Below are 27,161 nucleotides of genomic sequence, written 5' to 3'. Positions count from 1 at the left end.
GCAAACTTATTCCCCAGTCTCTGGAGATTTGAAGGGACTTCCTTGAACTGCTAAGCCCTCCAGAAAGTAAAATAGTGACCTTATGTGATTTCTGGCCTTGAATCCCATTCCTGGTTTGAGTTGACTGAACACAGAGCTCAGTAGGCTTTGAGCACCATCATTGGTGTCTGGCTGCCAATATAAATAGGGCCTTGTTGGCAAAGGGGACTGAAAGTGTCTCCAGTGTGGCTGTCTGAGACGTATATGAGCCATGGTGGCCTTGTGTGTGCAGGGTGCTCAGACTGAGGATAACGGGGATGGCTGAACGAGCAGAGCTGTATTTGAAAGCTGCAGGAAAGTGTGCCACTTATTCAGGCTTAGTCTGTGCTCCCAACCTTGCCCACAAGGCCCAGTGACCAGAACTCTGATCTACTCGAGGCAGCAGGGGACAGAGGCAGCCTGTCCTGGGTCCTGAGCACCACCAGCATGTCATTACTCTTAAGACTTCTGGTTGCAGGGGTGTGAATTTTCTTCCCATTTGTTCCAATAGTTAGGACCATGGGGTTTAAGTGAGGTGATCGGATGATGCCAACTTGGGATTACTTTGCCAGTGGTTATAATAATTTTACAGTGATGATCAATAATAGATACATATATCGACTGCTCACTCTGTGTCAGGCACTGCGCTAAGGGCTTAACCTGCATTGTTTAATTAATCATCCCAATGACTTTATAAAGTAAATTCTGTTAGGTCCAGTGGTAGATCACATTTCCAAAGGCAGTTATAAACATTATCTCCATCCCACATGTCCTTTCACTATGTGACCTTGTCACTGCCTCATCAAGAGGTGGTGTTTATTTCTCTTCTTGTGGGATCTGGGATGGTCTGTGACTGCTTAGACCGACAGGATTCCGTATAAGTGATATTTAGGGACTTTCAAGTCCAGGTGTTAAGAGGCCTGGGAGCTTCTGTGCTCACGCTCTGAGGGAAGCCGCTTCCATGTCAGATGTCCAACTATACGACTGCTATGATTTGAGGAAGTCAAAGCCAGCCACATGGAGAGGTCACATGGAGGGAGAAAAAGAGGCACATCTGGGGCACCAGACATGTGATTTGAAGCCATTCCTGGATGGGCCAGCCCCAGCAGATGCCACGTGGAACGGAGAAGAGCTGTCCCTGCTGGACTCCACCTAAATTGCAGAGTGAATGAACAAATGATTTACTGTTGTCTTCGGCCACTGACACGGAAGGGAGCTATAATAACCCAAATAGATCCTCACTCTGCAAGTGAGAAAACAGAACCTTAGAGAGGTCACGCAGCTAGTGAATAGAGTCAGGATTCCAGATTCCAGAGTCTGGTACCAACCCCCAATCCCATAGGCCTACCGTGGTCTAGTAGAGAAACAGAGCCAGAAGGGCTTGGGTCCTCCACTTGTTACTCGTGTTAATGGGCAAACCCCTGAACCACAGTTTGCTCTTCTGCAAAATGGGATGTCAGTCATAGCCCACCACACTTCTCAGTGTTTCTATGAAGGTCTAAGGGCAGAATGCTTGTGAGTATGCTCTCATTGCTATTGGTATCACTTTGAACACTCACCAAGTGCTTTGGGGACATAAAGCTAACTAGACATGGTCTCTGCCCTGAAGAAGTTAATGTGACATCAGAGGATCAGCTGATATACCACACGAACCACAGGGCTCTGAATGTGAGTGGGCGGCAGGTGGAGAGACCACCCCAGCTGTGGGAGTCAGGATCTAGGCTCTTCACTGGGAAGCACTGGCAGGTCTTCCACTTCACCTGTGCCAAGGGTGTGTGAGGACAGGTAGAGTGGGCAAGGCTGGGGAGTCATGGGAAGAACATGTCATGGGAAGAACATGTCCAAGGGCTCAAGGGTAGGAGAGCAAAGGGTGAGTCCTGGGTATCTCCCTTCCTATGGAATCTGGGCTGGTCTCTGAATGAAACCCAACCTGGGTGGTGCTGGAAGGTCTGGCAAAGGAAGCCTTTCTGCTTTACCCCCAGGCAAACATGTTCTTCACCGAACATGTAGAAGAGAGGGGATAGTAGATAGAGGAATGTCCCAGATGGGGCAACAGTGGACAGGTAAAGTTTACTGAAGGGAGGAGAGGATGGATAAAGCTTTAGAGGTATTTCGAGTTTGGAAAAGGAAGACAGAGCCCTCGTGTTGGGGGACCTGAATCTTACCTGCAGCATGGTGGTCACAGCATCTGCAGAGGGACATTGTTGAGAGCAGGCTGGGACTTGCTGAGAATGGAGGCTGCTGGGAGGACCTGCTCTGGGGAACCAGTACCCTCTGCTGTGTTCAGTCATTTGCGCACAGGTTTTCTCTTACCCGTCTGTTATGAGTTTTTAGACAACAGGAACCATCCACTTCCTGTTTGCATCCCTGGGACCTGCCTCAGGGAGGGCTTAGCACACACGAGGCGGCCAATACACGTTTGGAATGTGTGCTGAGTGATGAGCCACCTCTACTCAGGTGCGATTCATCCAGGATTTTTTGATGGTGTGGGGTTGAGTGTATGTCCCCCACATTTTGCCTGGCACTTTCTATGACTGGAAGAGTGGCAATTTTGACAGCCACAAGAACACCTGGGGAACAAACGGCAGCCCCTTAACTGTGCTTAAAGCAAGTTGGGCAAAGGGCAGCACCCCTAACATTAGTATCAAGGGTTATGGCAGGTGAGTAAAACTGATTACAATAGAATTCATATAGCTCTGAGTAAATAATGCAATGTCTTCCAATTTTTTGGCTAAAGTCACATTGCTCTCAGCTGTAGTTTCCTGATTTTTCTCACCTCAAATCCTTTTCTCACATCCCCTTGCACTGACCCAGATCCCATCACAGGATGTGTGGGAGAGCAGAGGAGCGGTGAGATGTGTGTTGTGTCGTGCTGTGGCATGGCAAGACTGAGCATCTTCCTGAGCTGACTGGGCACCATGTGACCTTGTTGGCCAGAGGACATGGACCCAAGTGAACTGAAGACGTAAAGGAGGGGAGCTGGGGGTGATGGGATCAGCTTGGCCACAGGCAGTGAAAAAGTTGTTTCTGAGGGAATCAACTAGAATAAATCCTTGTGCTAACTTCTTGGGAGGTGGGGCTGCTGGTTTGGTGTCGGAACTGATTTGGGTGGCAAGACTGAGATGGGAGTGTATGGGGAATGGTAGAAGAGAGGGGCACTAACAATAATATTGGAACTTCCACAAGGCTTGAAACTGATGGGAGAGATGGGCTCCCTGGGCCTCAGTGGAGTCCAGACTACCACAGCTGCACAAGGATTACATGAACCATCGCTTTTCATGCACTCCAGTGTGGACAACAGGCTTGTGGTTCAAATCTAATAATAATAATAATAATAATAATAATAATAATAATAAATAATGCAAGAGATCTTTCCACAAACCCCAGTGAGTCTGAGGCGCTTACTAGGTGTCTTAGGTTTGGTTCCCCAGAAGCAAAGCCTGAGGTAGGGATCCTGGTACCAGTAAATAATTAAGGGGTTGTTCTCAAGAAAAGGGGGGGCAAGGAAAGCAGTATAGAGTGGAGGAAGGTGCTAAGCCAGGAGGTAGTCTCAGCAGGAGACTGGGACAGCCTGATCCCACAGAGAGCTTGGAGTATGAATTACACTGTAAAACCTACTCCGCTTGGAAGCAAGTGGGCTGGACTTTTAAACCTCATGTCAGCCGTCATTGGCTGAGGGGGGGTGGGGGTGGTGGGCCTAACCTTCTAGGCCAGGTGTCTACTGTTTGAGGACAATTCCCTGGAGAAGTGGGGCCCCTGAAGAGGGACGTCTGGGGGTATCAGCGGCCATCACTCACAGCAGCGGCCTTGTGTAGGGTATTTCAGTGGGGCACTAACAGCGTCTACTATTCTTGTTGTGATTCTGTATCAGACGACCCTTTCAGGACTCAAAACTCATGCTGTGAAATGGGAATCTCTTGCAAACTCTGACCCACACGACTAGGGTTCAACAGTTGAGAGTTAAAACTGACATAAGAAACGCCAGGCTCATCCCGGCCCACTCACCAGGGCCCGCAAGGATTCCGTTTCAGCCTGGAGGCTCTGGACCTGGCAAGAAGTGTTGTGCAGCTCCAGCCTGAGGGCGGCGGCCAGCTTCTCTTCCTGGGTCTGCGCCATGCGGGCCATTTCCGCCTGTTGCTGTGGAGGGTCAGGTGTCCGCGTGAGCAGGGGTGCGAAGAGAGCCCGAACCTCGCTTTCCCTCTCGCCCTTCCCAGTGACCACTCCACTGCATGTCACTTAGGGCAAACAGCTGGCAGATTGAAATATCCCCCTTTTTCTACAGATGCCCCCACCTATTCGTATCCAAGCATTTACTTAGTTTGAACATATAGTGCATGCAAATAGAATAAAATTCAAAAGATTTTTCTGAAGGATTTATAGGAGAAAGTCTCCTTTTGTCCCTATGCCCTAATTATCTAGTTCTCTTGTTTCCAGTTTCCTATACCTCTTTCCAGAAATATTCCATATATTTATAAGTAAATAGGTATGGTCATCCCCCATCCTCTTGCTTTGGTACTTAATATATCTTAGAAAATATTTTCTACCAGTATACATAGGTCAATTACATTCTTTTATTAAAAAATTTTTTGGGGGGGGTGTTTATTTTTGAGAGAGAGGGAGAGAGTGTGAGTGGGGAAGGGGCAGAGAGAGACGGAGGCACAGAATCTGAAGCAGGCTTCAGGCTCTGAGCTGTCAGCAGGGGCTGTCATGCGGGGCTGGAACTCATGAACTTTGAGATCATGACCTAGGCAGAGGTCAGATGCTTAACCGCCTGAGCCACCAGGCACCCCTCAATTACATTCTTTTAAACGGCTCCATAGTATTGCCTTGTTTGGAAGCACCTTAATTATTTAGAAGCCCTTGCACCAATGAGCACTTTGTTGCCAGTCTTTGCCTGTTATAAACAATGGTGTGAAGAATGGCTTTATAACCCTCGTTTTCCACATAGGCGTATCTCGGAGGGGGTAAATCCTTGCAGTGGAACTGCTGAGTCAAAGGGCATGCATTTATCATTTTGAGTAACGTTGCCAAATTGCCCTTTAGAGAACTTCTAACTCTGTCCGGTACTGTAAGGCAGTGCCAACTATCCCCACATCTGCTTCAGACGAGGAGCACTCCAACTTCTCTGACAGCCCCTGTTTCCTCATAAAAAGCAGTCTGGCCACAATTGTGAACACAGGGGGAAGGTCTGTGTTTCGAAATTTCTCCCTGAGCGAGATGGACACAGTCTGGTTCTTCCCCATACTTTCAGTGGAGTAGGTCATCGCTCCCCTTTTCTTTGTGCTGGAGAACAGGGAAAACTAGAGGTCACCTTCATTCATCTGAGAGTAGTCGAAGAGTTATCTCTGAGCCAGTGATATGGGAGAAAACACCTGTTTTCTCTCCTAGGTTACTGGCTGGCTGGGTTGGCCATTTTTACTACATCTGAATACTTATTTATAGGGTTATGCAAAAATAGCCCAATCTAACTGACTAACTAAGAACACCCAGGTCAGAGGGCTCATATCTCAGGAGTAGTTCTTTCTGTGTGAGGGCTATAAAGACCTCAACAAAAACACCCATTAAAGAAAGGTCTGGGAGGGGCGCCTGGGTGGCTCAGTCGGTTAAGCGTCTGACTTCACCTCAGGTCGCGATCTCGCGGTCTGTGGGTTCAAGCCCCATGTCGGGCTCTGTGCTGACAGCTCAGAGCCTGGAGCCTGCTTCAGATTCTGTCTCCCTCTCTCTGACCCTCCCCCGTTCATGCTCTCTCTCTGTCTCAAAAATAAAGGTTAAAAAAAAAATTAAAAAAAAAAAAAGAAAGTTCTGGGATTGGGAGCCTGAGTGGCTCTGTTGCCTCCAGATTTCAGCACAGGTCATGATGTCATGGATTGTGGGTTTGAGCCCTGCGTTTGGCTCTGTGCTGATGGCATGGAGCTTGCTTGGAATTCTCTCTCTCCCTCTCTCTCGCTGCCCTTCCCCTGCTCATGTTCTCTCTCTCAAAATAAATAAATAAACATTAAAAAAAAAATTCTGGGATCGGCTGAAGGAGAATGGAAGCTGTGGGCCCAGCTCTGACTGGTCAGTGCATGGCTGTGTGTCCCTGGACTGTCATTCAGCCTCTCTGAGCCCCGTCCCTGCCCACAGAATGCAGATGACAGTGAGTGGAGAATGATAATCATATGACTATCTCTAGGGGTCACTCTGAGGCTTCCATCAGGTTATGCATGTGGAAACTTTTAGAACCTTAAAAGCACGCAAATAGTGACAGCATATATTCTCTATATATGTAAAGAGTACTATTAGCCAATAAATGAGTTTGTAAAAGATATTGTGGGTTGGATACTACTAATGATAACTCATAGGCGTTAAGCACTTAACTGTGCCGAGCGCTTCATTAACAGGGTTAAGTCCATGATTTCACTTAATCTTCACGACCCTATGAAACAAGTGTCATTGGTATTCCTATTTTACATGAGGAACTGAGGCACTGAGAGACTGGGCTATTTACTCAAAATCGTATGTCCTAGGAGGGCAGAGCTGGGCTCCAGTGTAGAGACAGATGCCAGACCTGTGCTCTTAACCAGTACTGAGTGCTGCCGTTTCCACCAACCCATCAAGACTCCTGAAAGCAGAGTTGCCTTCACCCAAAGTGAAGGTGGACCACTCTAAAACATCTTTGTGGTCTGCCAAGCCCTCCTGCGATGGGTTGCCCTATTTTTCTCTGTCTCTTTCCGGTTGGGACTTGACCATGTAGGCCGTGTGGCTGGGTGGGCAGTGGGAGGGTGGTGCTCTGGCAGACAAATGGAGTCTGGCGGTGCAGGGGCACAGAGCGGCCAGGGGCAGCCGGGAGCTGGAGTCGGCCCCTGACCCCTCACAGGAGCTGAGTGTTAAATTCTCAGGATGTTTGTAAGCTGGTTGGTAAACACCGCCATCATTAAAAATTAAATTGCATCAACTTACACTTAATTAAGTTTTATTAAAATGGTAACAAATACTCCAAACACATCACTTGCTAATTTATTTACATTTTATCATTATCTGTGCCATCCATGGTCTTTATATTGATGGAACCTGTGTGGTGGGAATAACATTTAATGGACCTCTGAGCATGTCTTTCAAACTCTGTGCTCATTTACATCAAGTTAGGAGTTTGAAATCAGCCATGAGAGTATTTACCTCATGGAAATTGGTAAACACCACAAATCAGGGATTGAATTATTGTTTTGCTGACTATCTAGACTTAAGGAAATGTTAATAATGCAGATTAAACTTTAAGTTGGGTCATGTCTGTAGCCATTGCATTAAGAATAGCAAAAACAGGGGCGCCTGGGTGGCTCAGTCGGTTAAGCGTCGGACTTCGGCTCAGGTCACGATCTCACAGTTCATGAGTTCGAGCCCCGCGTCGGGCTCTGTGCTGACAGCTCAGAGCCTGGAGCCTGCTTCACATTCTGTGTCTCCCTCTCTCTCTGCCCCTTCCCTGCTCATGCTCTGTCTCTCTCTGTCTCAAAAATAAATAAACATTAAAAAAAAAAAAAAAGAATAGCAAAAACAGGGGCGCCTGGGTGGCTCAGTCGGTTAAGCATCTGACTTCAGCTCAGGTCATGATCTCACATTCGGGGGTTGGAGCCCCTCATCGGGTTCTGTGTTAACAGCTCAGAGCCTGGAGCCTGCTTCCGATTCTGTGTCTCCCTCTCTCTATGCCCCTCCCCCACTCACACTCTGTCTTTGTCTCTCTCAAAAATACATAAACATTAAAAAAAAGGAATAGCAAAAACATTAGAGGGAGTATTTTCCCAATATTTACAAACTATTATCTGATTTGCAAAGAAGTTACTCATATCATTGATGAAAGGACTCATTAAGGTCAATGGAAATATCAACCAAAAATTCATGAGAGCTATCCTCATTTATCTTTGACATGAGTGACTTTTTGCTTAATCAGATATTAATAATCAAGCATATTTTATAATCTGATTTTGTGACATGGTTGATGACAGAATTGTAAAAACAATTGGCAGATTTTGCAAGATTTCAGCAAGTCACACTGAAGGTATAGGTGCAAATGGAAAAGCAAAGTGAGTATTTTATCTTAAAATTTATGTTATCTCTTATCACCTCACATCTGTCAGAACGGCTAAAATTAACAACTCAGGCAACAACAGATGTTGGCGAGGATGTGGAGAAAGAGGAACCCTTTTACACTGCTGCTGGGAATGCAAACTGGTGCAGCCACTCTGGAAAACAGTATGGAGCTTCCTCAAAAAGTTTAAAATAGAACTACTCTACGATCCAGCAATTGCACTACTAGGTATTTATCCAAAGGATACAAAAATGCTGATTCTAAGGGGCACATGCACCCCAGTGTTTATGGCAACATTATTGATAATAGCCAAAGTATGGAAAGAGCCCAAATGTCCATCGACTGATGAATGATAAAGATGTGGGGTGTGTGTGTGTGTGTGTGTATATATTTACATATATATATATATATATATATATATATATATATATATACAAAATATAATATTACTCAGTGATCAAAAAGAATGAAATCCTGCCATTTGCAACAATGTGGATGGAACTAGAGTGTATTATGCTAAGGGAAATAAGTCAGTCAGAGAAAGATAAATATGATTTCACTCATATATGAGATTTAAGAAACAAAACAAGTGAACATAGGGGAAGAGAAGGAAAAATAAGATAAAAACAGAGAGGGAGGCAAACTTTAAGAGACTCTTGAATACAGAGAACAAACTGAGGGTTGTTGGCAGGGTGTTGGGTGGGGGAGATAGGCTATATGGGTGATGGGCATTAAGGAGGGCAATTGCTGGGATGAGCACTGGGGGTTATATGTAGGTGATGAATCACTAAATTCTATTCCTGAAATCATTATTATACTATATGTTAACTAAGTTGGATTTAAGTTTAAAAAAAATTAATGTTATCTCTAAAATTATATAAAGAAAACATCAACAGAAACTTCTCTGTTACCTTTCCAACGTTTTTTTTTTTTTTTTTTTTTTTTTTATTTTTGGGACAGAAAGAGACAGAGCATGGACGGGGGAGGGGCAGAGAGAGAGGGAGACACAGAATCGGAAACAGGCTCCAGGCTCCGAGCCATCAGCCCAGAGCCTGACGCGGGGCTCGAACTCAGGGACCGCGAGATCGTGACCTGGCTGAAGTCGGACGCTTAACCGACTGCGCCACCCAGGCGCCCCACTGTTACCTTTTAATGGTACTGTGAAATCTGACTAGCACATAAATACACATGCTTATGTCTACCCCCTCCAGAGAGCAGGTGTGAAACATGACCAGCACATCCTGGGTAAGAAATGGAGATGGGTGGAAATCAGGTCCTTTGGAGGGCAAGTTTCAAAGCCTAGGTGGGTGGGTCTGGGGTGAATCTGCTGGCCCAGGCTCTCATAGTCCCCCATATGATCTGCCCTCCTCTCAACTCAGGCAGTAGGTGGTTTGTATTCAGAGTTTCACACTGGTCTTTGAGGGGATGAACACTTTATCCAAGTGTTTCCACAAGCAGCATGGTTTTGCACATACCTGAATACTGATTTAAACAATTTTTATTTAAATCAATTCATTTTTTCTTTATAAAGGAATGTGTTCAAAATGGAAACTGTAGATAAGTTCTCAAATTTTGTGCACATCAGAATCATCTAGGGGGGCTTGTGAAAACGTAGATTCTGATTCAGGAGAGTTGAGCGGGCCTGGGAACCTGCATTTAAAAGTCCCATGTGATTTTTGGCTCAGGTCACGATTTCACAGTTCGTGGGATCCCTGATTGCCCCTCTCTTTCTCAAAATAAATAAAGTTAAAATAAAAAAACTGCCATGTGATGCCTGGTTCATGGAAGCAAAGTTCTAGATTGCTACAGAAACTGCTAAAGCTGTGTCACTTGTCACAGACAAAAGATAGTTGAAAAATTAATCACATTAAAAAATTTTAAAAATGGAGCAAATTTTGGTTGTCAGGTTGCTAAGTGCCAAACCCTGCTTTCTCTTCATTGGAAGTTGAAATTAATAATGTAAGAGAAGTGTCGGGGTACCTGGGTGGCTCATTAAGTGTTCAACTCTTGATTTTGGCTCAGGTCATGATCTCACAGTTCACGGGGTCAAGCCCTGAGTTGGGCTTTGCACTCACAGGGCACAGCCTGCTTGGGATTCTCTCTCCTTCTCTCTGCCCCTCCCCTACTTGCGTGCTCTCTCTCTCTCTCTCTCTCTCTGTCTCAAAATAAATAAATAAGCTTAAAAAAATAAGTACAGGGGAAGTGTTAATGACCTACCAGCAGCAAATGGAAACTTTCTTATACAGTTTAATTAATATGGAAAGAGAAAAATAAATTAACTTGCTTACTATGGGTTTCAGTATCATTTTATATCATGCCCAATACGTTCTCAAAACAGCTTACCACAAGTAATACTTACCCTTCATTTAGGGACAGTTAACTGCTTTAACTCACCTAAAAGTATTACCTGTTCTCTCCAATTGCTTTTTGGAGTTACGCTTTCTGATTAATAATTACTTTACTTCTATTTCCATTTCAATCCAATGCTTCCAGATTTCTCCTCACAGACCAAACAGTAGGTGTGTCAGTCTAGACCCTGAGGATAGGAACATAGGGCTCTGTTTTGTTGCTCAGTGCAGTTGCTAGGATGTGTAATGAGATTCAAATATGTTGGTCCCCAGGCTTTCAAACCAGCTTGAAATCTTGGCTCTACTGTGCAGGAGAAGGCTCCCATGTTTGCACTCCATCTATATTTCTGGGACAGGAGAGTATATTGACATTTTGAAATCTGGCAAAAGATTTCTTAAAAAATTTTTTAGCGTTTATTTATTTTTGAGAGAGAGAGAGAGAGAGAATGAGCAAGTGTGGGGGGGGGAGGGGCAGAGAAGGGGACAGAGGATCCAAAGTGGGCCCTGTGCTGACAGCAGAGAGCCTGATGTGGAGCTTAAACTCACAAACCGTGAGATCATGACCTGAGCTGAAGTTAGACGTTTAACCAACTGAGCCACCCAGGTGCCCTGGCAAAAAAAAAAAAAAAAAATTAATTTAAATTAAGGGGGCACCTGGGTGGCTCAGTCGGTTAAGTGGCTCAGGTCATGATCTCGCAGCTCGTTAGTTCGAGCTCCATGTCAGGCTCTGTGCTGACAGCTCAGGGCCTGGGGCCTGCTTCGGATTCTGTGACTCCCTCTCTCTCTGCCCCAAACCCTCTCATGCTCTGTCTCTGTCTCTTTCAAAAATAAATAAACATTAAAAAAATCGTTTTAAATTTAAAATTTTGCATGTTATTGCACATGTAAGATGGGTGTGAGAAAGAACAGCAAGCATGCTTTGGAGTGAGTCAGAATGAAGTCTCTGAGAGTCTCCAAATGGAGGGCGAAAAGGGCCATCTCCTAACCCAGCCCTCTGCTATTCAGGCGTGTTCTTAGCAGAACATGTATCCAGGATGAGCGCTCAGACGTGGAAATGTGCAATCTGCCTTTTCCCAGCAGGTGCTGTGTGGATTTCAGCAAATCACTGGAGCTCTCTCTTTTTGCAGCTGGTGAAAAACAGCTTTACAAAAGCGTTGCTCTGCTTCAGAGTACAGCTAACCGCCTTGCTCTCAAGCCTCTTGGATCTCACAGGGTCACACTAACCTCATAATGTTCACTATCGAGGAGAAAGGGAAAGCAATGGAGTCCTTGAAGATACCGGGGTTCCCGATCTTCTATCACAGAGGAATCTTATCCCACGTGGGGGCAGGACACAGAAACATGATTTGGAAAGATCATGACAAGAGTCTGGCATACCCTTTTGGACCCTCAAGACAAAGGCTTCTCAACCTCACATTCCACAAGATGTCACTTGCTCATTTCTAAGTAAAGAAAATGAATCAAGACACCCCCACTCCCACCCCATGTGATCTGTCCAGGTCAACCTAGCTGTTAAGAATGTTGATACTGGAGTCAGAATGTGTGGTTTGAATCTCAGTTCTGCCGCTTTGTAACTGTGTATTCTTGGGTAAGTTACTAACCTCTCTGGGCCTTCCTTAGTTCCCTCCTCTGTAAAATGGATAATATTTCAATACTTATCTCATCATGGGAACACGAAATAAGAACAAGCCTGTGAGGTGCTCAGAACACCGCTGTCCTTGGTAAATGCTCTGTTGGCAATGCCTTCATGACACATTGCATTCTGCCTTGCGGAAGTCTTTTTCTTCGTTTTAAAAATGTTTTATTTACTTTTGAGAGAGACAGACAGAGACAGAGTACGAGCGGGAGAGGAGCAGAGAGAAAGGGAAACACACAACCTGAAGCAGACTCCAGGCTCTGAGCTATCAGCACAGAGCCCGATGTGGGGCTCGAACTCATGAACTGAGAGATCATGACTGGAGCCGATGTTGAACGCTTAACCGACTGAGCCACCCAGGTGCCCCTAGAAGAATGGTCTTTCTCTCCATTGCCTCCCACATGCACTCAGCTAACCTCACACTAGATTGTAGGTACCTTTCCTGAGTGGACAACTTCTCACTGACTCCTCTGTCTGCCCTGGTGACCTAACATGGTTTTTTACACCTAGGACATGCTCAGCAACATTTACTAAAGGTCTACAATGTGTCCTAGGCACATTCTAGGGACTACAGAAGAGGAGGGTCTACCAGCAGTGGAATTAAATCACATCTCCTTTTCATTAGGAGGATTAGCTATCATTATTATAACGACTATAAGTCACTTTATAGTCCTGCGGTGTCATATAAATGGTATTTAGCTAAGGATAGCTTTTGATAAGCAGCACACACACCCCTGACCTATCCAGCCAGATGTAGGATTTATTTGGGAGAAGGCTGGATGCTATCCAGTCTTTACCTGAGACATGAGTTCTCCTGTGTGGGAACTAAAAAGAAATACGTGTCTCGCTCGGTGAAACTTCAGTGTTGGCAGGAGAGCTGGCCTGGTGAGGCTAAGCCAGGTTTCTCCTTGAATTTACACAAGAGCCACCTGGCTGTTGAAGCTGCTCACTTAAGGCTATAGGACCAATTCCCAGTCTCAGTGGAAACTGGCAAAGGGCACAGCGAGGAGCACGTGGCTTTGTGGTCTTGCGGCCCCTTGGCCATCAGTAAAGCACGTCCCGCTGAGGAAAGTGGCAGAAGAGGCTCGGCAGTGAGTGTAAAAGTATGAAAAGTATGTTTTCCTTCTTAAAGCAATTGTTGGAGAAGTCTAAATGATAGTATTTTTCTTCTGGTTCATGGAGACCATCCCATTCCTAAGAAGGAACTCCTCTGCTCTGTCTCTTCTTGGAGATTAACACGTGTTGAATGAAAACCGTACTACTTTAATTTCTCAGGGATTGGAGCTGTTTCATCTTTGCAAGTGTCTTATTTTAGAAACAAGGTCCCTGTACTTTTCATGGGGAAGAGCTACCACTGAGAAATATCTAAGATATTTTGAGACCACAGAATCAGGTGGCCAGGGACGGGCCAGGGACTTTGTGCCCACAGCACCAAGCACCTGGTCTGTGTTTAACAAATGGAGTCCGAGTGAGTGAGCGAGTGAAGATTTCTTGGTAGAATGTATGAAGAGGAGCTTACAATGTTGGGTGATCCTCTATATAGATAGTCACTCAAATATTGGTCGTTGACCGGTTATGAGGTTGGAAACACAGTGTGGATGGTGAGGGTCTAGGAGTGCCCTCTGCAGTATACACATTATACTTGGTAGGGTAAAGAACAGGTGAAAGTGGCCAGTGCCTACCTCAATGAGACGGTCGCTTTATTTTCCCTTCTAATAACTACTCTGATTCCCCCGACCTGTCCCCCGGCCAGACCAGCCAGGCTACACTATTGTACCACACAGTGACAGGAACCAAATCCTGGTCTCCTGGCTCCTCTAGTAACCCTGCCTTAGTGGCTAACAATACCTTTTGAAAGCTAGCTGGAACTACCATAAATTAAGTAAAAAGACAATTGACAAGCTGAGAACACATTTACAACTTATTGCAGGGAGAGGATGAACTTTTCTAACATACAAAGAGTCACTACAAACCAATAATAAAAAGTCCAAGACTGGGGTGCCTGGGTGGCTCGGTCGGTTAAGTATCCAACTTTGGCTCAGGTCATGATCTCCTGGTTCATGGGTTCGAGCCCTGTGTTGGGCTCTGTACTGACAACTCAGAGCCTGGAGCCTGCTCCCTCTCTCTCTGCCCCACCCTCGCTCATGCTCTGTCTGTCTCTCTCTCTCAAAAATAAACATTAAAAAAAAAAGTCCAAGACCTAACAAAAATGGGTAAAAGGTATGATCTGATAGTATACATGAGAGCAAATATGGCTGAAATTCAGCATGTAAAGAGATGTTCTACCCACCTTGTAACATGAGAAATGCAAAATAAAACTGCACCGAGAAACCATGTTTTACCTATAATATTGACAAAGATCACAAGGTATGAGAACTCACAGTATTGGCGAGGATGTGGGGAAGTGGTCACTCTCAAACATTTCTGAGGAGAACGTAAATTGTTACACCCTTTACCTAGGGTAATTCGACAACATTTATCAAAATTACCAATGTACATAATTTTTGACCCAGCCATTCCACATCTAGGAATTTATTCAGTAGATGTATTTCCATCTTGGGAAGTGAGGGACATACGTAGTTAGTGACTCATCTCATTTATAAAAGCAAAAGATTGGAAGCCACCTTAATATTCATCAGAAGGGCATTAAATAAATCCTGGGATATCCACTAGCTAGAACAGGGATTGGGAATTTTTTTCTGTAGAAGGCCAGATAGTAAATATTTTAGGCTTAACAGACCATATGGCCTCCAATGCAATTTTTCGCCTCTGCTAGCGTATGCAAATGCAGCCATAGACAATATGTAAATGAAGGAGCATGGCTGTGTTCCAATAAAGCTTATTTGCAAAATACAGGCAGTAGGTCAGATTTGGCTGTGGGCCATAGTTTGCTGCCCACTGGGGTATAATATCATGCATCTAAAAAGCATGAATACTACTATTTGTGTAAAGAGAAAGAGAATATATACGTATTCTCTTTTTTGTGGATAAAATATCTCTGAAAGGACTCATAGTATAAGGATAACATTGACCGGCCCAGTAGAAAAGAACTGTATGTCATTTCGCACATTTTGAATTTTGAAGCAAGTGAAGGTATTATATATCAAAAATGTTTAAATAAAATAAAAGTAAATAAAAAAACAAAGAAAGAAAAACAAGCTGGGCCCAAAGCTCTTCCTGTGACACTCCCCCTCAGTGCTTGTAGTGAGCACATCAGAATAAAACATGGCTTATTTCACTGAAGAGGCATCAGGATTATAGCCAACTCATCAACACACAGGGTCTCCTAGATTGCAGATGCTCTTAGGGGTTCTGCTGTTTCTGTCCTCCTTCAAAGGGACTCTCCCAGTTGGCTATCTCGCCATCTAGAGTCAGTGACCCCAGGTGACTAGCAGAAACCCATTTCAATCCAATTTCATATATTCTAGAAAATATTCACTTTTGTACAAGCAAGCAAAGGGAATGTGTTGACATGGCAGCCTATATAAAATATTTGCCCTTTCAGGATAAATTATTATTTGTGAATATGGGTAATGTGGAGACATGTTATCCAAGGTTTCTAGTCTCCTATGGGTAGATCTAGACCTATGTTGTCCAATATGATAGCCACTAGCCACACATAGCTATTTAAATAAACATTAAATAAAACTAAAAGTTCAGCTTCTCGGGGGACTTGGGTGGCTCAGTCGGTTAAGCATGCAACTCCAGCTCAGGTCATGATCTCGCGGTCAGTGAGTTCAAGCCCCACATCGGGCTCTGTGCTGACAGCTCAGAGCCAGGAGCCTGCTTCAGATTCTGTCTCCCTCTCTCTCTGCTCCTACCCCGCTGGTGCTCTGTCTCTCAAAAATGAATAAATGTTAACATTTTTTTTTTTTAAAGTTCAGCTTCTCAGTTGTATGAGGCACATTCCAAGAGCATAGTAAGCACAGGTGGCCTGTAGCTGCCATACTGGAAAGATGTACAGATTATACAACAACAGTTCCATCTTTGCAGAAATTTCTATTAGAGGGTACTGCTCTATCTAGTCAGTTGCTAATGTGTCTTCCAGCCCTAAGACCATCAATAACCAGAAACCTCACAATTCATCTCAATCTGTTCACCTCTCTTCATTCTCTACTGTCTCCACAATCTGTCATCCTGACTGTGGGAGGCATGATGGTTAGAGCTCCAACGAAGTTCCTGACCACAAATGCCTTGAACTGATCTGAGGCGAGTGCAGACCACCATCAGAATAGGTAGCGTGGGAGCATTTGCTGTGGGGTTCCTGGCCCCCAGGAGCTATTAATAGGAAGCTGAGTTCTCTCTCAGTGGCACCTCCCACCCCACCCCACCAGCTTGTGCTGGTAATTGAGTAAGCCTTTGGTTATTGCCCACATCCTCCCGCTGCAGTGAACAAGGGGCAGGGATGAGGCTTCCAGGAGTGAGGGTGTGGAGACCCCAGGGGGGTGGTTAAGAAGGCAAAACAGAGCCTGTCTTGCTTGCTCCAGAATGGAAAATCTCAGATTAGGAATGCTAGGAAAGAGGTGCATGATAGTGGCCCCCCCCATATTCCCAAGGTGGCCTTGTGAGGGTCTGTGGGCTGCAGACTGGGGGATGCAGTCCATGGCTAGCCAGGAGGTCTGGAGGGTGGTATGGCATGTTGTCTGTGGTTCCCTGAACATCCCCAAATACCTTGAGGTGGGTAACCACAATAAACCAAAGGAAGGGTCAGGCTGCAAGACCCTCCAGAAATTTTCTGGACCAAACTGATCTCCCCAAACATGGAGTTATACAATTTGAGAAGTTCCAAAAACTGGACCGCCAAAGTTCCTGACACCCACGACCGTGGCTGGAGAGAACCTAGCCATAACCTCTTTATAAGCTTTTATTGATTTAAAACTAGGAGGAGTTAGCAGATAACTGGTAGCAGATGCTGATGGCATCCACCTTTATCCCTCAGGCTGAAACATGTTTGTTCTCCCCAGCTTCCATTCCACTGCCAAATTCCATACTTCTTTGCCTGGGAGAGCTTTCTCTGAAGTCTTTGAAAGGTCACTCTGCTAGCAGATGCCAGATGTCTGATGGGGATGGTATTACTACCCCAGCTTCCTCGCCTTTCCCTTCTCTTGTATTCTGTACTGTTCCCCAGAAGCCCTGTGGCTTCAGAGTCCAGTCTCCCACAGTGGCTGCTGGTTGGAGAATGAGTTCTTTGTTGGTTCCCTTCTCTACCGGTATTTTGTACTCCCCACCCGCCCCGGCCAACTTCCAGATAAACCATTTCCACTTTAATATTTGTCTCAGGGTCAGTTTCTGGGGAAACCTAAACAAAGACATAAATTAATCATGTCAATTAATTTTCAGGCTTTCCAGGCTGAAAGGTAATTAAATACATGTTTGTATGCTCTCTGCAAAAGGTTTTGAAAGGAGTGTGTGCTAAGCCATTTCACATTTATGCTTTGCTGCCAGGAAACCGACAGGAGATGCTCAGGACGGGCAAATGTCAGCCCCCAAGGGCATGACAGCAACTGACAAAACTATTTATTGGAGGACTTCTGGCTGTCAGTTCTGATCTCTGTTGATGATCAGAGGAATTCACTCATTCTGCAAATATTTTCTGAGCTCCGCCTCTCTGCAAGAGGCCCAGGCAGCATTAGCCAAATGAAAACAAGTACTGTCTGTTTTCTCTGAGATGCAGCTTTCAGATTACTCTATTAAAAAAAACACTAATGAATCTGTTCAGAATTAATGCTTGAATTACTGTTGGGTTGGTAATGATTCTCAAGAGTGTGAAGAGTGAATAATAATGGCCAGGAGTTTTTTCCTTTTCAAACTATGCAGGATTTATTTCTGTGAATTCAATGCCCCTTCCCTCCTCCCTGAAGAAATAATTGCTACAGGGGCACCTGGGTGGCTCAGTTGGTTAAGCCTCCAGCTCTTGATTTCGGCTCAGGTCACGATCTTACGGTTGGTAGATCCAGACCCTCGTCTGGCTCCACACTGACAGTGTGGAGCTTGCTTGGGATTCTCTCTCTCTCTCTCTCTCTCTCTCTCTCTGCCCTTCCCCTCTCTTCAACAAACAAACAAACAAACAAACAAACAAAGAAATGATCCCTACAGTGTGGTGTATGCCCCAGGAGGGTTGGGACAGAACAGGGTTGCGCACCACAGAGATTCTGCTTTGGGAACAGAGCCAAGCAGGAATGACAGCCCAGTGTGGAGTAAAGGTGCCTGGACTGGGAGCCTGGAGAGCTGGACAGTGGTGCTGCCAGCCAGCTGTGTGACCTCAGGACGTCACTGCCCTCTCTGGATCTGTCTCCTCACCTTTGAAACGAGGAAATGGGATGGTCTCTAAGGTCCTGGATTATAAATATTCATGACTCTTCTAAAAGAGAAGCAATGGACCAAAATCAAACCTGTGGTTTGGTTTCACTTTCCCTTTGTGTTGTTCCACCTCTGGCCTGGTTGGAGGTGGGGAGCTGCATTTTGTGCAGTTAGTAGGCACTATTTGCCATAAAAAATGTTTGCAGTGACCTGGCCCATGGAATTAAGGTTAGAAAGAAAAGGGGCGTTGAAAGGGGATAAGGGGAAGAGAGATGGGGGAGTAAAGATGTTTCCTGGGCTGCAGAACATTAGGGGGTCCAGAATCTGTGAACACCCTGATCTGGAGGTTTCTGTTGATACTTAGGGGCCAGGGGATTGAAGGGCCACAGGGGGAAGAAAGAAGAACAGAAAACGTCCTCCTGGTTTTCTTTTAGTAGCTTTTATAAACTCTTGTGGCTCTCCAGCCTTCCTGTATATTAGAATCATCCAGCGAGCTTAAAAAAATCACAGAGGCCCTCTCCTTCTTTGGATTTGAGTGGTCTTTGATGGCACCTGGAAATGAGCGTTTTTGAAAATGCTCTGAAATAATCCCGCCATGCAGCTGGAATGGAGTCCCACCAAACAGTGACTCAAAGCATAGGAGCAGTCCACTTGCCTTCTCTCCAAAAGATGAGCTATCTCATTTTTCATACCTTTTCCACACCTTTCTTTCTCTTCTGTTCCTCTCATCCTGGGCCTCAAAATGCCCCAAGTCATACATGGCTGGGAGATGGAGAAGGGAAGAAGAAACCCTATGCATTCTATTTTCTCGTTAATTTCTTGATTATTTATGAGGTTTAATAAAAGATATTTTCCTCCATGAATATAACTCATAATATTTAAGAAAAACTTTAAAAACACCGTGCTCAAAAACAAGCGAGCAAAAACATCTCAACATGTCAAATAGGCCCCTCCCTCAAAGACAACTGCTGCTAACTCCAACACATTTTTGCGTTTTCTTTCTAATTCTTCCCTGATGCCTCATTTCTTTGTTTGATTGCTTCACCCTACTGTATATACCAGGGGTTGGTAAACTGCAGCCCACAGGTAAATCCAGCCCACCTCTTGTCTCTGTAAATAAAGTTTTATTGGAACACAGCCATGCTCATTTGTTACCTTTTGTCTACAGCCGCTTTCACAGGACCATGGCAGGATTGAATAGTTTCAACAGAGACTGTCAGGCCCAGGAAGTCAAATATTTATTATTTAGTGCTTTCCAGAAAAAGTTTATTGGTTCCTGGCATATACCCTTCTGTACTCTTGTATCCCCCATTTTACCTTATTATGTGAGCATTTCCCGTGTTGTTATAAATGCTTCGTAAATATTTCTAACAACTTCCTGGAATTTCATTGCATGGTTAGGTTGTGGCTTAGCCTTACCCCTATTATTAAACATTTCTGTGTCCCCCCACCCAGTTTTTTCATTCTTTTTTTTTTAAATGTTTATTTAAACATTAAATAAGAGAGAGAAACAATGTGAGCAGGCAAGGGGTAGAGAGAGAGGGAGACACCAAATCTGAAGCAGGTGCCAGGCTCCGAGCTGTCAGCACAGAGCCTGACGCAGGGCTCGAACTCACGAACTGTGAGATCATGACCTGAGCCGAAGTTGAACGCTTAACTGACTGAGCCACCCAGGCACCCCAGTTTTTTTCATTCTTTAAATGAATGCTTCAGTGAGTATGTTTGGATGTAAACTTTATCTGTGTTTTCAATGATTTGTTTAGGAAAGTGTCCAGATTATTCAACTGGAAGGTAGGGGCATTTCAAGACTTTTAACACATATCATGAATTCCCTCACTCAAACATGTCATACGAGTTTGTACTCCTCAGTAGTAATATAGGGGAGAACCTACTTCTCCACACACTTGTCGGCATTAAGTGTTAAACATGTTCTGCGTTTAGACAGGTAAGCCGCTATCATCTTAAATTGCATTTCTTTTATGTCTAATGAGATTGAAACTTGCATTTCTTCTTTTCTGTGTTGACTGCTTTTCACCTTTGCTTGGCCTCCTTCTGCACAGGGCAGAGGGGAGCACACTCACCTTGGCTTGGAGCAAGGCTCCTGCCTCCGCCCGGTTCTTTTCCACGTCTCTCTCCCAGTGGATTCTGATGGTCTCGAGGATGTCGTCCAGACCAGTGCCAATGGGAACACCCATTTGTTCCAGCTCAGACCCTGCCAGCTGTTTGTACAGCACTTTCACATCCTGCAAATGACGATAGACGCTTCAGGTGAGTTCCAGAGGTGAAGGAAAGGACACAGAAGTTGAGCCAGCATAAGCCCAGGTCTGTTGGGTAATCCTTATGCTTCTCATTCTGCTACTGCCAAAAGTGGGGCTTCGCAGAGACTGGCAAAGTCCCTGACCCTGTCATCAGCGCCGGTGCCATAGTCTCCTTCCCCAAGGACCTATTTCTTGGGCTGGTCTTTGCAAGCCCAGACCCACTCAAAGCAAATGTCAAAATAAATAAATAACCAAATAACAACACAAACAGAGTAAGCAACAAGAGTAAGATGAAATTGATGGATTTCGTAAAGTCACAGTAGGCAGGAAGAGGTTTAAAGGTAACTCTGTAGTCTCTCAAGGGTTGGAGGTGGGGGGAGTGGTACCAAACGACTGAGCTAGGAACAGGAAGTGGGCTTTGGGTTCCTGGTCAGCCTGAGGTCGGACAAAAGAAGGGACTTCCCAATGGAAGCATGGTTAAGTGAGTTTTGACTTTTTCAACTGAAAGCACTTTAAGTGTCTGATCAGCGACTTGTGTGAGGTGGTTTAGAGTCAGTGCCATTCCGCAGGGAACTGGAGGGCTTCCCCGTTGGAGGTCCCACTGAGTCCTGTCACTCAAGCATCTGACCTAATTTCATTAATGAGTGTGTGTAAACCACAGCTTGGATCTACCTTCAGAGCTGTCTTGTTTGTCCTATGCAGTGCTAAAAAAAAAAAAAAAAAAAAAAAGACGTGAAATACAGTGCCTTGAGGTAGAGGATGCTCTCTCCAGTTCAACACAGACTCCGTCACTCTCGCCGGTGTCGACCTGCTGTCTCCTCCATTTATGTACCAGCCTGGTCTCAAAGCCACTTGAATTTGAGACTCCCCGGGGTAACCTTACCCACTACAAGGATTTGAAGGTATTTTACCCGCATTTTCCCTGCAGCCCTGGGCAAGGGACGGGGAGAGGCTGAGATGAGCCACCATCACTGTTGTGAACCTCCGTCAGACAGGTGAGTGCCTGTGGTCTGTGGCCAACCCAGCGTTGCCCCTGCCCCCACCTACCTCCTCATAGCCCCTTGACAGAAAGCCAAGTTCTTCTTTCAGGCTTTCTATTTGACTCTCCAGATCCATTTTTGTCAAATTAGCCTCATCGATGACTTTATACAGAGAGTTAATTTCCTCTTCTGCTGCCTTTCGAAATGGCTGCTCATTTTCATATCTGCAGATAAAGGAAGGTAAAGAGCAGAGGTGGGCAACCCAAAAGGGAAAATAATCAGAAACGTTACCAATAGGCCAATTATGTCATAGACAAACAGATGTGAAAAGTCACTGTTCCAACAGCTTTGAGGGCACTGTTAATGCAAGTCTTAGATGTTGATTTATTATCATGAAAATGATTGCAGCCAACTTCTGATGGCCCAGCTTCACAGGCTGCCAGGCTCAGGGGCTCTGGAGGCACAGAACTCTAGGGAAAGCTTCTCCGGGAGTTGAGATCCAGGTAAGGGGATCTGGCCTTGTCACCATTATTGTGATTTGTCATCCTTTCCCTTGAGGATCTTTTAACAGACATGACTGAGAGTCTGCTAAGTACCAGGCTATGTGCTAGTGATCCCAAAATAAAAAGCATGGTTTCTGCTCCAAAGAACCCATGTGAAATTTTAAAACTGTGGCTGCAAACCCCAGTGCCATCAGGGGCCAAGAGGGGAATATAGATGAGGGACGAGGCCCAGGTCTGGGAAGCAGGGAGAGGTGGGGACGGGACAGGAGCACACAGGACGGCTCACCCTTCAGGCAAGGGGAGGCTGCTGTGTGGAAAGGTGTGTGCCCTTTCTCTTCAAGAGAAACGAGGAAACCTGGATTTATATGTAAAATATCCAGAGTTTTAAAAACTTGCAGCTTATACAATCACGCACACACACACACACACACACACACACACACACACACTGACACAAGTCTGAAACTGTGCCCTTCCCTCCCACCACCAAGTTCTTTCTTTTTTTCCCCAAGTTTTTATTTAAATTCTAGTTTACATACAGTGCAATATTGGTTCAGGAGTAGAAATCAGTGATTCATCACTTACATATGACACCCAGTGCTCATCCCAACAAGTGCCCTTCTTAATTCCCATCACCCCTTTAGCCCATCCCCCCACCCACCTCACCTCCATCAACCCTCAGTTTGTTCTCTGTCTTTAAGAATCCCCCTGAGTTCTTTCCATCTCTGGTTTGTGCAGAGCCTTCTTTCTAAAAGCCACTCAACATCTTTGCCAGTTTCCCCCAGTGTTAACTCCTTTTCTTCCACAGCCTTCCACCCAGGTGTACCCCATCAGCCAAATTTCACACCTTACCTTCACCCATCCATAGGATGGAGAAAGCTCACACTTCTCATTGAAGAAAGCGTCTTAGGGCTTTAGAGTTTTAAGGGCATTTAGGGTTCCTAAATGTCTCCCACTCCGTGACAATGCCTCGATAGCATTCTTGATAGGTGATCATGTAGTCTCTGCTTGACTACTTCCAGTGATGGGGAACTCATCACCTATCAAGGCCACCGTTCCATTTTGGGACAGCTGTAATTATTACAAATTTCTTCCTTAAAGAGCTTAAGCCTTCATTCCTGTAAGAGTCTGAGTTCCACTCTCTGGAGTACCCAAAGTCAGTCTAATCCTTCTTTCTGGCAGCCCTATAAATATTTAGAATGTCTCTTATAGCACTCTTTCTTTCCCGCTCATCTCTCCCTCCAAGCCTTTTGTTCCTCAGGTTAAACGTTCCCGGTTCTTCCGTTCTTCATACAAATTGGTTTCCATGTCCCTCATCATCCGTGGCAGGGACTATGACCTTTCTGTCTTTGTATTCTTAGCACCCACCTCCGGGCTTCAGATAGATTTGTGGAATGATTAGAAATGCCCTAATTGGTCCATGTCCTTCTCAATATGTGATACAGAAAATGGAATGTAAAACTCCGGATGTTCCCTGATCAATTCAAAGTCCTGGGGGACTGTTTGCTCCTTTGTTTAAACACTTCAGTTCTATTCACCATGGGCCCAAAGGTTTCCTTTGAGGGGGTTTGTTTTTTTGTGTGTTTGTTCATTTGATTTTGACCAGCTGTATTTGCTGTTGACTAATATTGGGTGTCCTCTCAACTAGAGACCCTGAGCATTTTTCACAAGTCCAATTACCTTGTCCTTTCTGGGTGCACCTGGCATTTGAACCCAAAGAGAGGATCCGCATATATCTTCTCTCAGTATCATTGGCCCAGTGTTCCAATGTGTGGGGATCATTTTGATTCCTAGTTCTGTCTGTCATCTTTCTCTTCACCACCCCTCCTGGCTTTGTATCTTCTGCCATTTTGCCCTACCTGCTTTCATGCACCTGTGGTTAAAAATAGTAAATGAAGGAACCAAGGACAGAGCCCTGTGGCATACTGCTAGAGACCTTTCCTCAGAGTTGGACCTGCACCTTTGAATCACCCCCTGAGGAGCTGGTTTCTAAAGCATTTTTATGTACTCTCTATGTGGGATTAGATTTTCTACCCAAATGTATTCTTTAGGAAGTACTGTATTTTTATTAACATTTAATCTTTTGGAAACGAGTCTTGCCCTTCTAGCTGGAATGAAAACCCACCCATAGCACTGGGATTGGTCCCTTTTGACCCCCGCTGGAAGAGTCTCTGTGTGCCTCCAAAGTTCTATTGTGCTTATCTCTCCAGGGAGCCTGGTCCTTCCCAGGATATGTGCCACTCAGCATTATGGGGGGTCTTAGGTGCTCTACAGACCTTTGTTTGGAAGTCCTTTAGAATTTGACACATATCTGTGATATCCCCAAGGCTGCTGCTAAACTTTCAGCTTTCTCTCACTGTCTTTTATTCCTTTCCCCTTCCATGTTGAAGTCATCAAATAGAATCTCTGTGTTGGTGATGCCCAGAAGTGCCTGTCTTGACCTGTGGGCCACTCTGGCCCGGCATCTTCAGTGGCCCACCACAACTGCTCCATCAGCTCAGCTCAGCTCAGCTCTGCTTGCTCAAAGCCAAGCTCATTACTACCCTTGAATTTAGACCAGCTTTACTTCCACAATTTTCTATTTTTGTTGAGAGAATGGCAAATCTTCTCACTTACCCAAGTTCAACACCTGAAACTTACCTTTGCCTTCTATTTTCAGGCTGCATATGTAGATAATTATCAACCCCTGCCAATGATTTCTTTGACCCATCCCTCAAGTCTGCTCGTGGCCACCGTCCCAGGCAGACCTTGAGCTGTAACAGCCTCTGATCGTCTTCCCACAACTGACCCACAGTAGTGCCTCCAGAGGAACCATCCTTAACCATACATATCCAGTCACCATCTGCTCAGAGCCTTAAGTGTTATCCTCTGGCCCCTAAGTAATCTGATCTCACCTTACTTTCCAGCCATGGCTCCCAGTACAGACTCTGCCCTTCCACTGGTCCAGCCCCTTTGCTCCCATTGCTTCTTGCTGGTTTGCCCTGCTTCTCCTCTCCACCAGTACAAAGCTGAAATTTTGAAGCTGAAGACTAGTCATGATGAGCCACTGCTCAGATCCCTTCTATGGGTCTCTTCTTCTCTCAGGTCATCTCTGAGCTCTTTGGTAGGCTGACATGATACTCCAGGATTTGGTCTCTCCCTGATTTTCAAGCCCCATTGGTTGTCCCTCCTTTCTTCACTCCACATGCCCCAGTTATAATGAGCTACTTGGTGGCCACGAATACACCATGTTTTCTCATATCCTGCCTTAACACATACTGCCCTCTCTGCCTGGAAATTCGTGTCTCCTTTATTGGCCTGCACAACTCCTGCAAAGGACCCAAATCAGGCATCACCTCTTTGGTCAACCCTCCCTGGCCGACTAAATGTCCCCACCCCACCTGTGCTCTTCTCAGTGATGGCACAACCACCCCATGATGCCACTATCTGTTCACTCCTCTGTCTTTGACACTGAACTGTGAGCTCCTCGAGGTTCCATTTACTTCATCCCCAGGACCTGGCCAGGGTCCGGGCAGCTATTCAAACATTTCTTGAATTTATTCATTTATTCACTAATTTTACAACTATTGTCGGGCATCTATCTTGTGCATGGCACTGTTAATACACTGGGGAACAAAACAGACCAAGCCCCTGCTACTCAGTTGGATGGATGGATGAAGAAATGTATGAATGCATAATGAATAAATGAATGAATTAACGAATGAATGAATGAATGAATGAATGAAATTTTGGTTACATCCTAACTTAACTTCACACCTAATTAAATTCTATCTTAAATGTAGCACAAATGGTTTCATGTCTCTTGGCATCCATCTCTAACTGTGCAGTTAGCTGTCAGTGGCCAGCCGATGGCTTCGCTTTTTTGTGCTTCTGTGACCTTGGCCAGCACAGTGTTGTCCAAAACAGCAACCCCAGCTGATTGAGTTTCCTTGACTCGAGAGTGGCCACTAGTGGAGGTCCTTTTATCAGATGGAGAAGCCTGGTCTTAGAGAAAGGAAACGACTCTGGGTCTGAGGAGACGGTAGCGATTTTCCTTTCCATCACGATACCCTTTCTATCCTAAGACAAGAATGGCAGTGGGGTCACTGTCTTCCCCAAAGGCTCCCAACTATATGCCTTTCCTCTTTGCCTTTATCAATTTAAGGAAATGTTCCTTGAATAACTATCCCATCACCCATCTAATTGCCCAACATCCAGAACACCTTCCCCGCAGAATATTCCCCAAATCACTGTGTTCATCAATGAAAGGTCTTTTTCATTTCACTTCTCCAACACGGACCACAGACCTCATGCACCATCATGACTTTGCCCTAAATGCATCTCTCTCCTGTCACTAGTACTTCAAATTGTTCCTTAAATTTATCTACTTAAAAAGTACATGTTAAATCAGTAAACTTTAAAAGCTCTTTATATTGAATACATTTTAAATTGCTACTATAAATTATAGTAGCTATAGTGGAAAAACAGTTTCATGAGTCATAAATAGAAGGTAACTGTAAAAATCCATAACTATTAAAAACAAAGTGTCTATCCTTCTATCGCTTAAAATGATCGTCATCAGTGGTCTACACACCATATTTTAGGAAACACCGTACTAGACTTCAAAAGATGTTTTTCAAGGCTGGTGAGTTAAAACTACTGAGGCCTGGACCCACCCCCAGGGACGGTGGTTTCATCCATCTGTGCAGCCTGCACGTTGGCAGCTTTAAGTGCCCAGGTCATTCTGACATGTGGCTGCAATTGAGAAGCATTGCTCAAAACTAGCTGTTCTCCACGTGTGGTCCCAGGACCAGCAGGATCAGCATCATGGGGACCTCATTAGGAATGCAAATTTGGGGCCCCACCCCAGACTACTGAGTCAGAAATTCAGAGGGTGGGGCACAGCCATCTGTTTTCTAGAAGACCTCCTGGTGGTTCTGAAGCACACTACAGTCTGAGAATCCCTGCCCTGAACCAGGTGACACTGGGCAAAGTCTCTGAGCCCTGGGGACCTGGTTTGTGTCTAGAAGGAGGGTTTGAACTGGACGATCTTTCCTCTGGATTCTCCTGGGGCTTCCAC

General features: G+C 45.1%; 1 protein-coding gene across 1 annotated transcript in view; it reads right to left on the bottom strand.

Moving 5' to 3' along the window:
* Nucleotides 1-27,161, bottom strand: part of BFSP2 (beaded filament structural protein 2) — a 69,092-nt gene that overhangs the window by 5,636 nt on the left and 36,295 nt on the right. The window contains exons 3-5 of the mRNA XM_047099556.1: nt 21,667-21,823; nt 20,443-20,604; nt 4,024-4,155 (exon numbers count right to left, since the gene is read on the bottom strand). Coding sequence (XP_046955512.1) covers nt 4,024-4,155; nt 20,443-20,604; nt 21,667-21,823 — 451 coding nt within the window. The remainder of the gene's footprint in view (nt 1-4,023; nt 4,156-20,442; nt 20,605-21,666; nt 21,824-27,161) is intronic.

This window comes from Lynx rufus, unplaced genomic scaffold, assembly GCF_022079265.1.
Source record: "Lynx rufus isolate CCGP_SWC_20201006 ecotype Redwood Valley unplaced genomic scaffold, mLynRuf1.p SCAF_5, whole genome shotgun sequence".
NCBI classification, from domain to species: Eukaryota; Metazoa; Chordata; class Mammalia; order Carnivora; family Felidae; genus Lynx; species Lynx rufus.
Note: the sequence above shows the minus strand (reverse complement) of the source record. Positions and strands in the feature narration are given on the sequence as shown.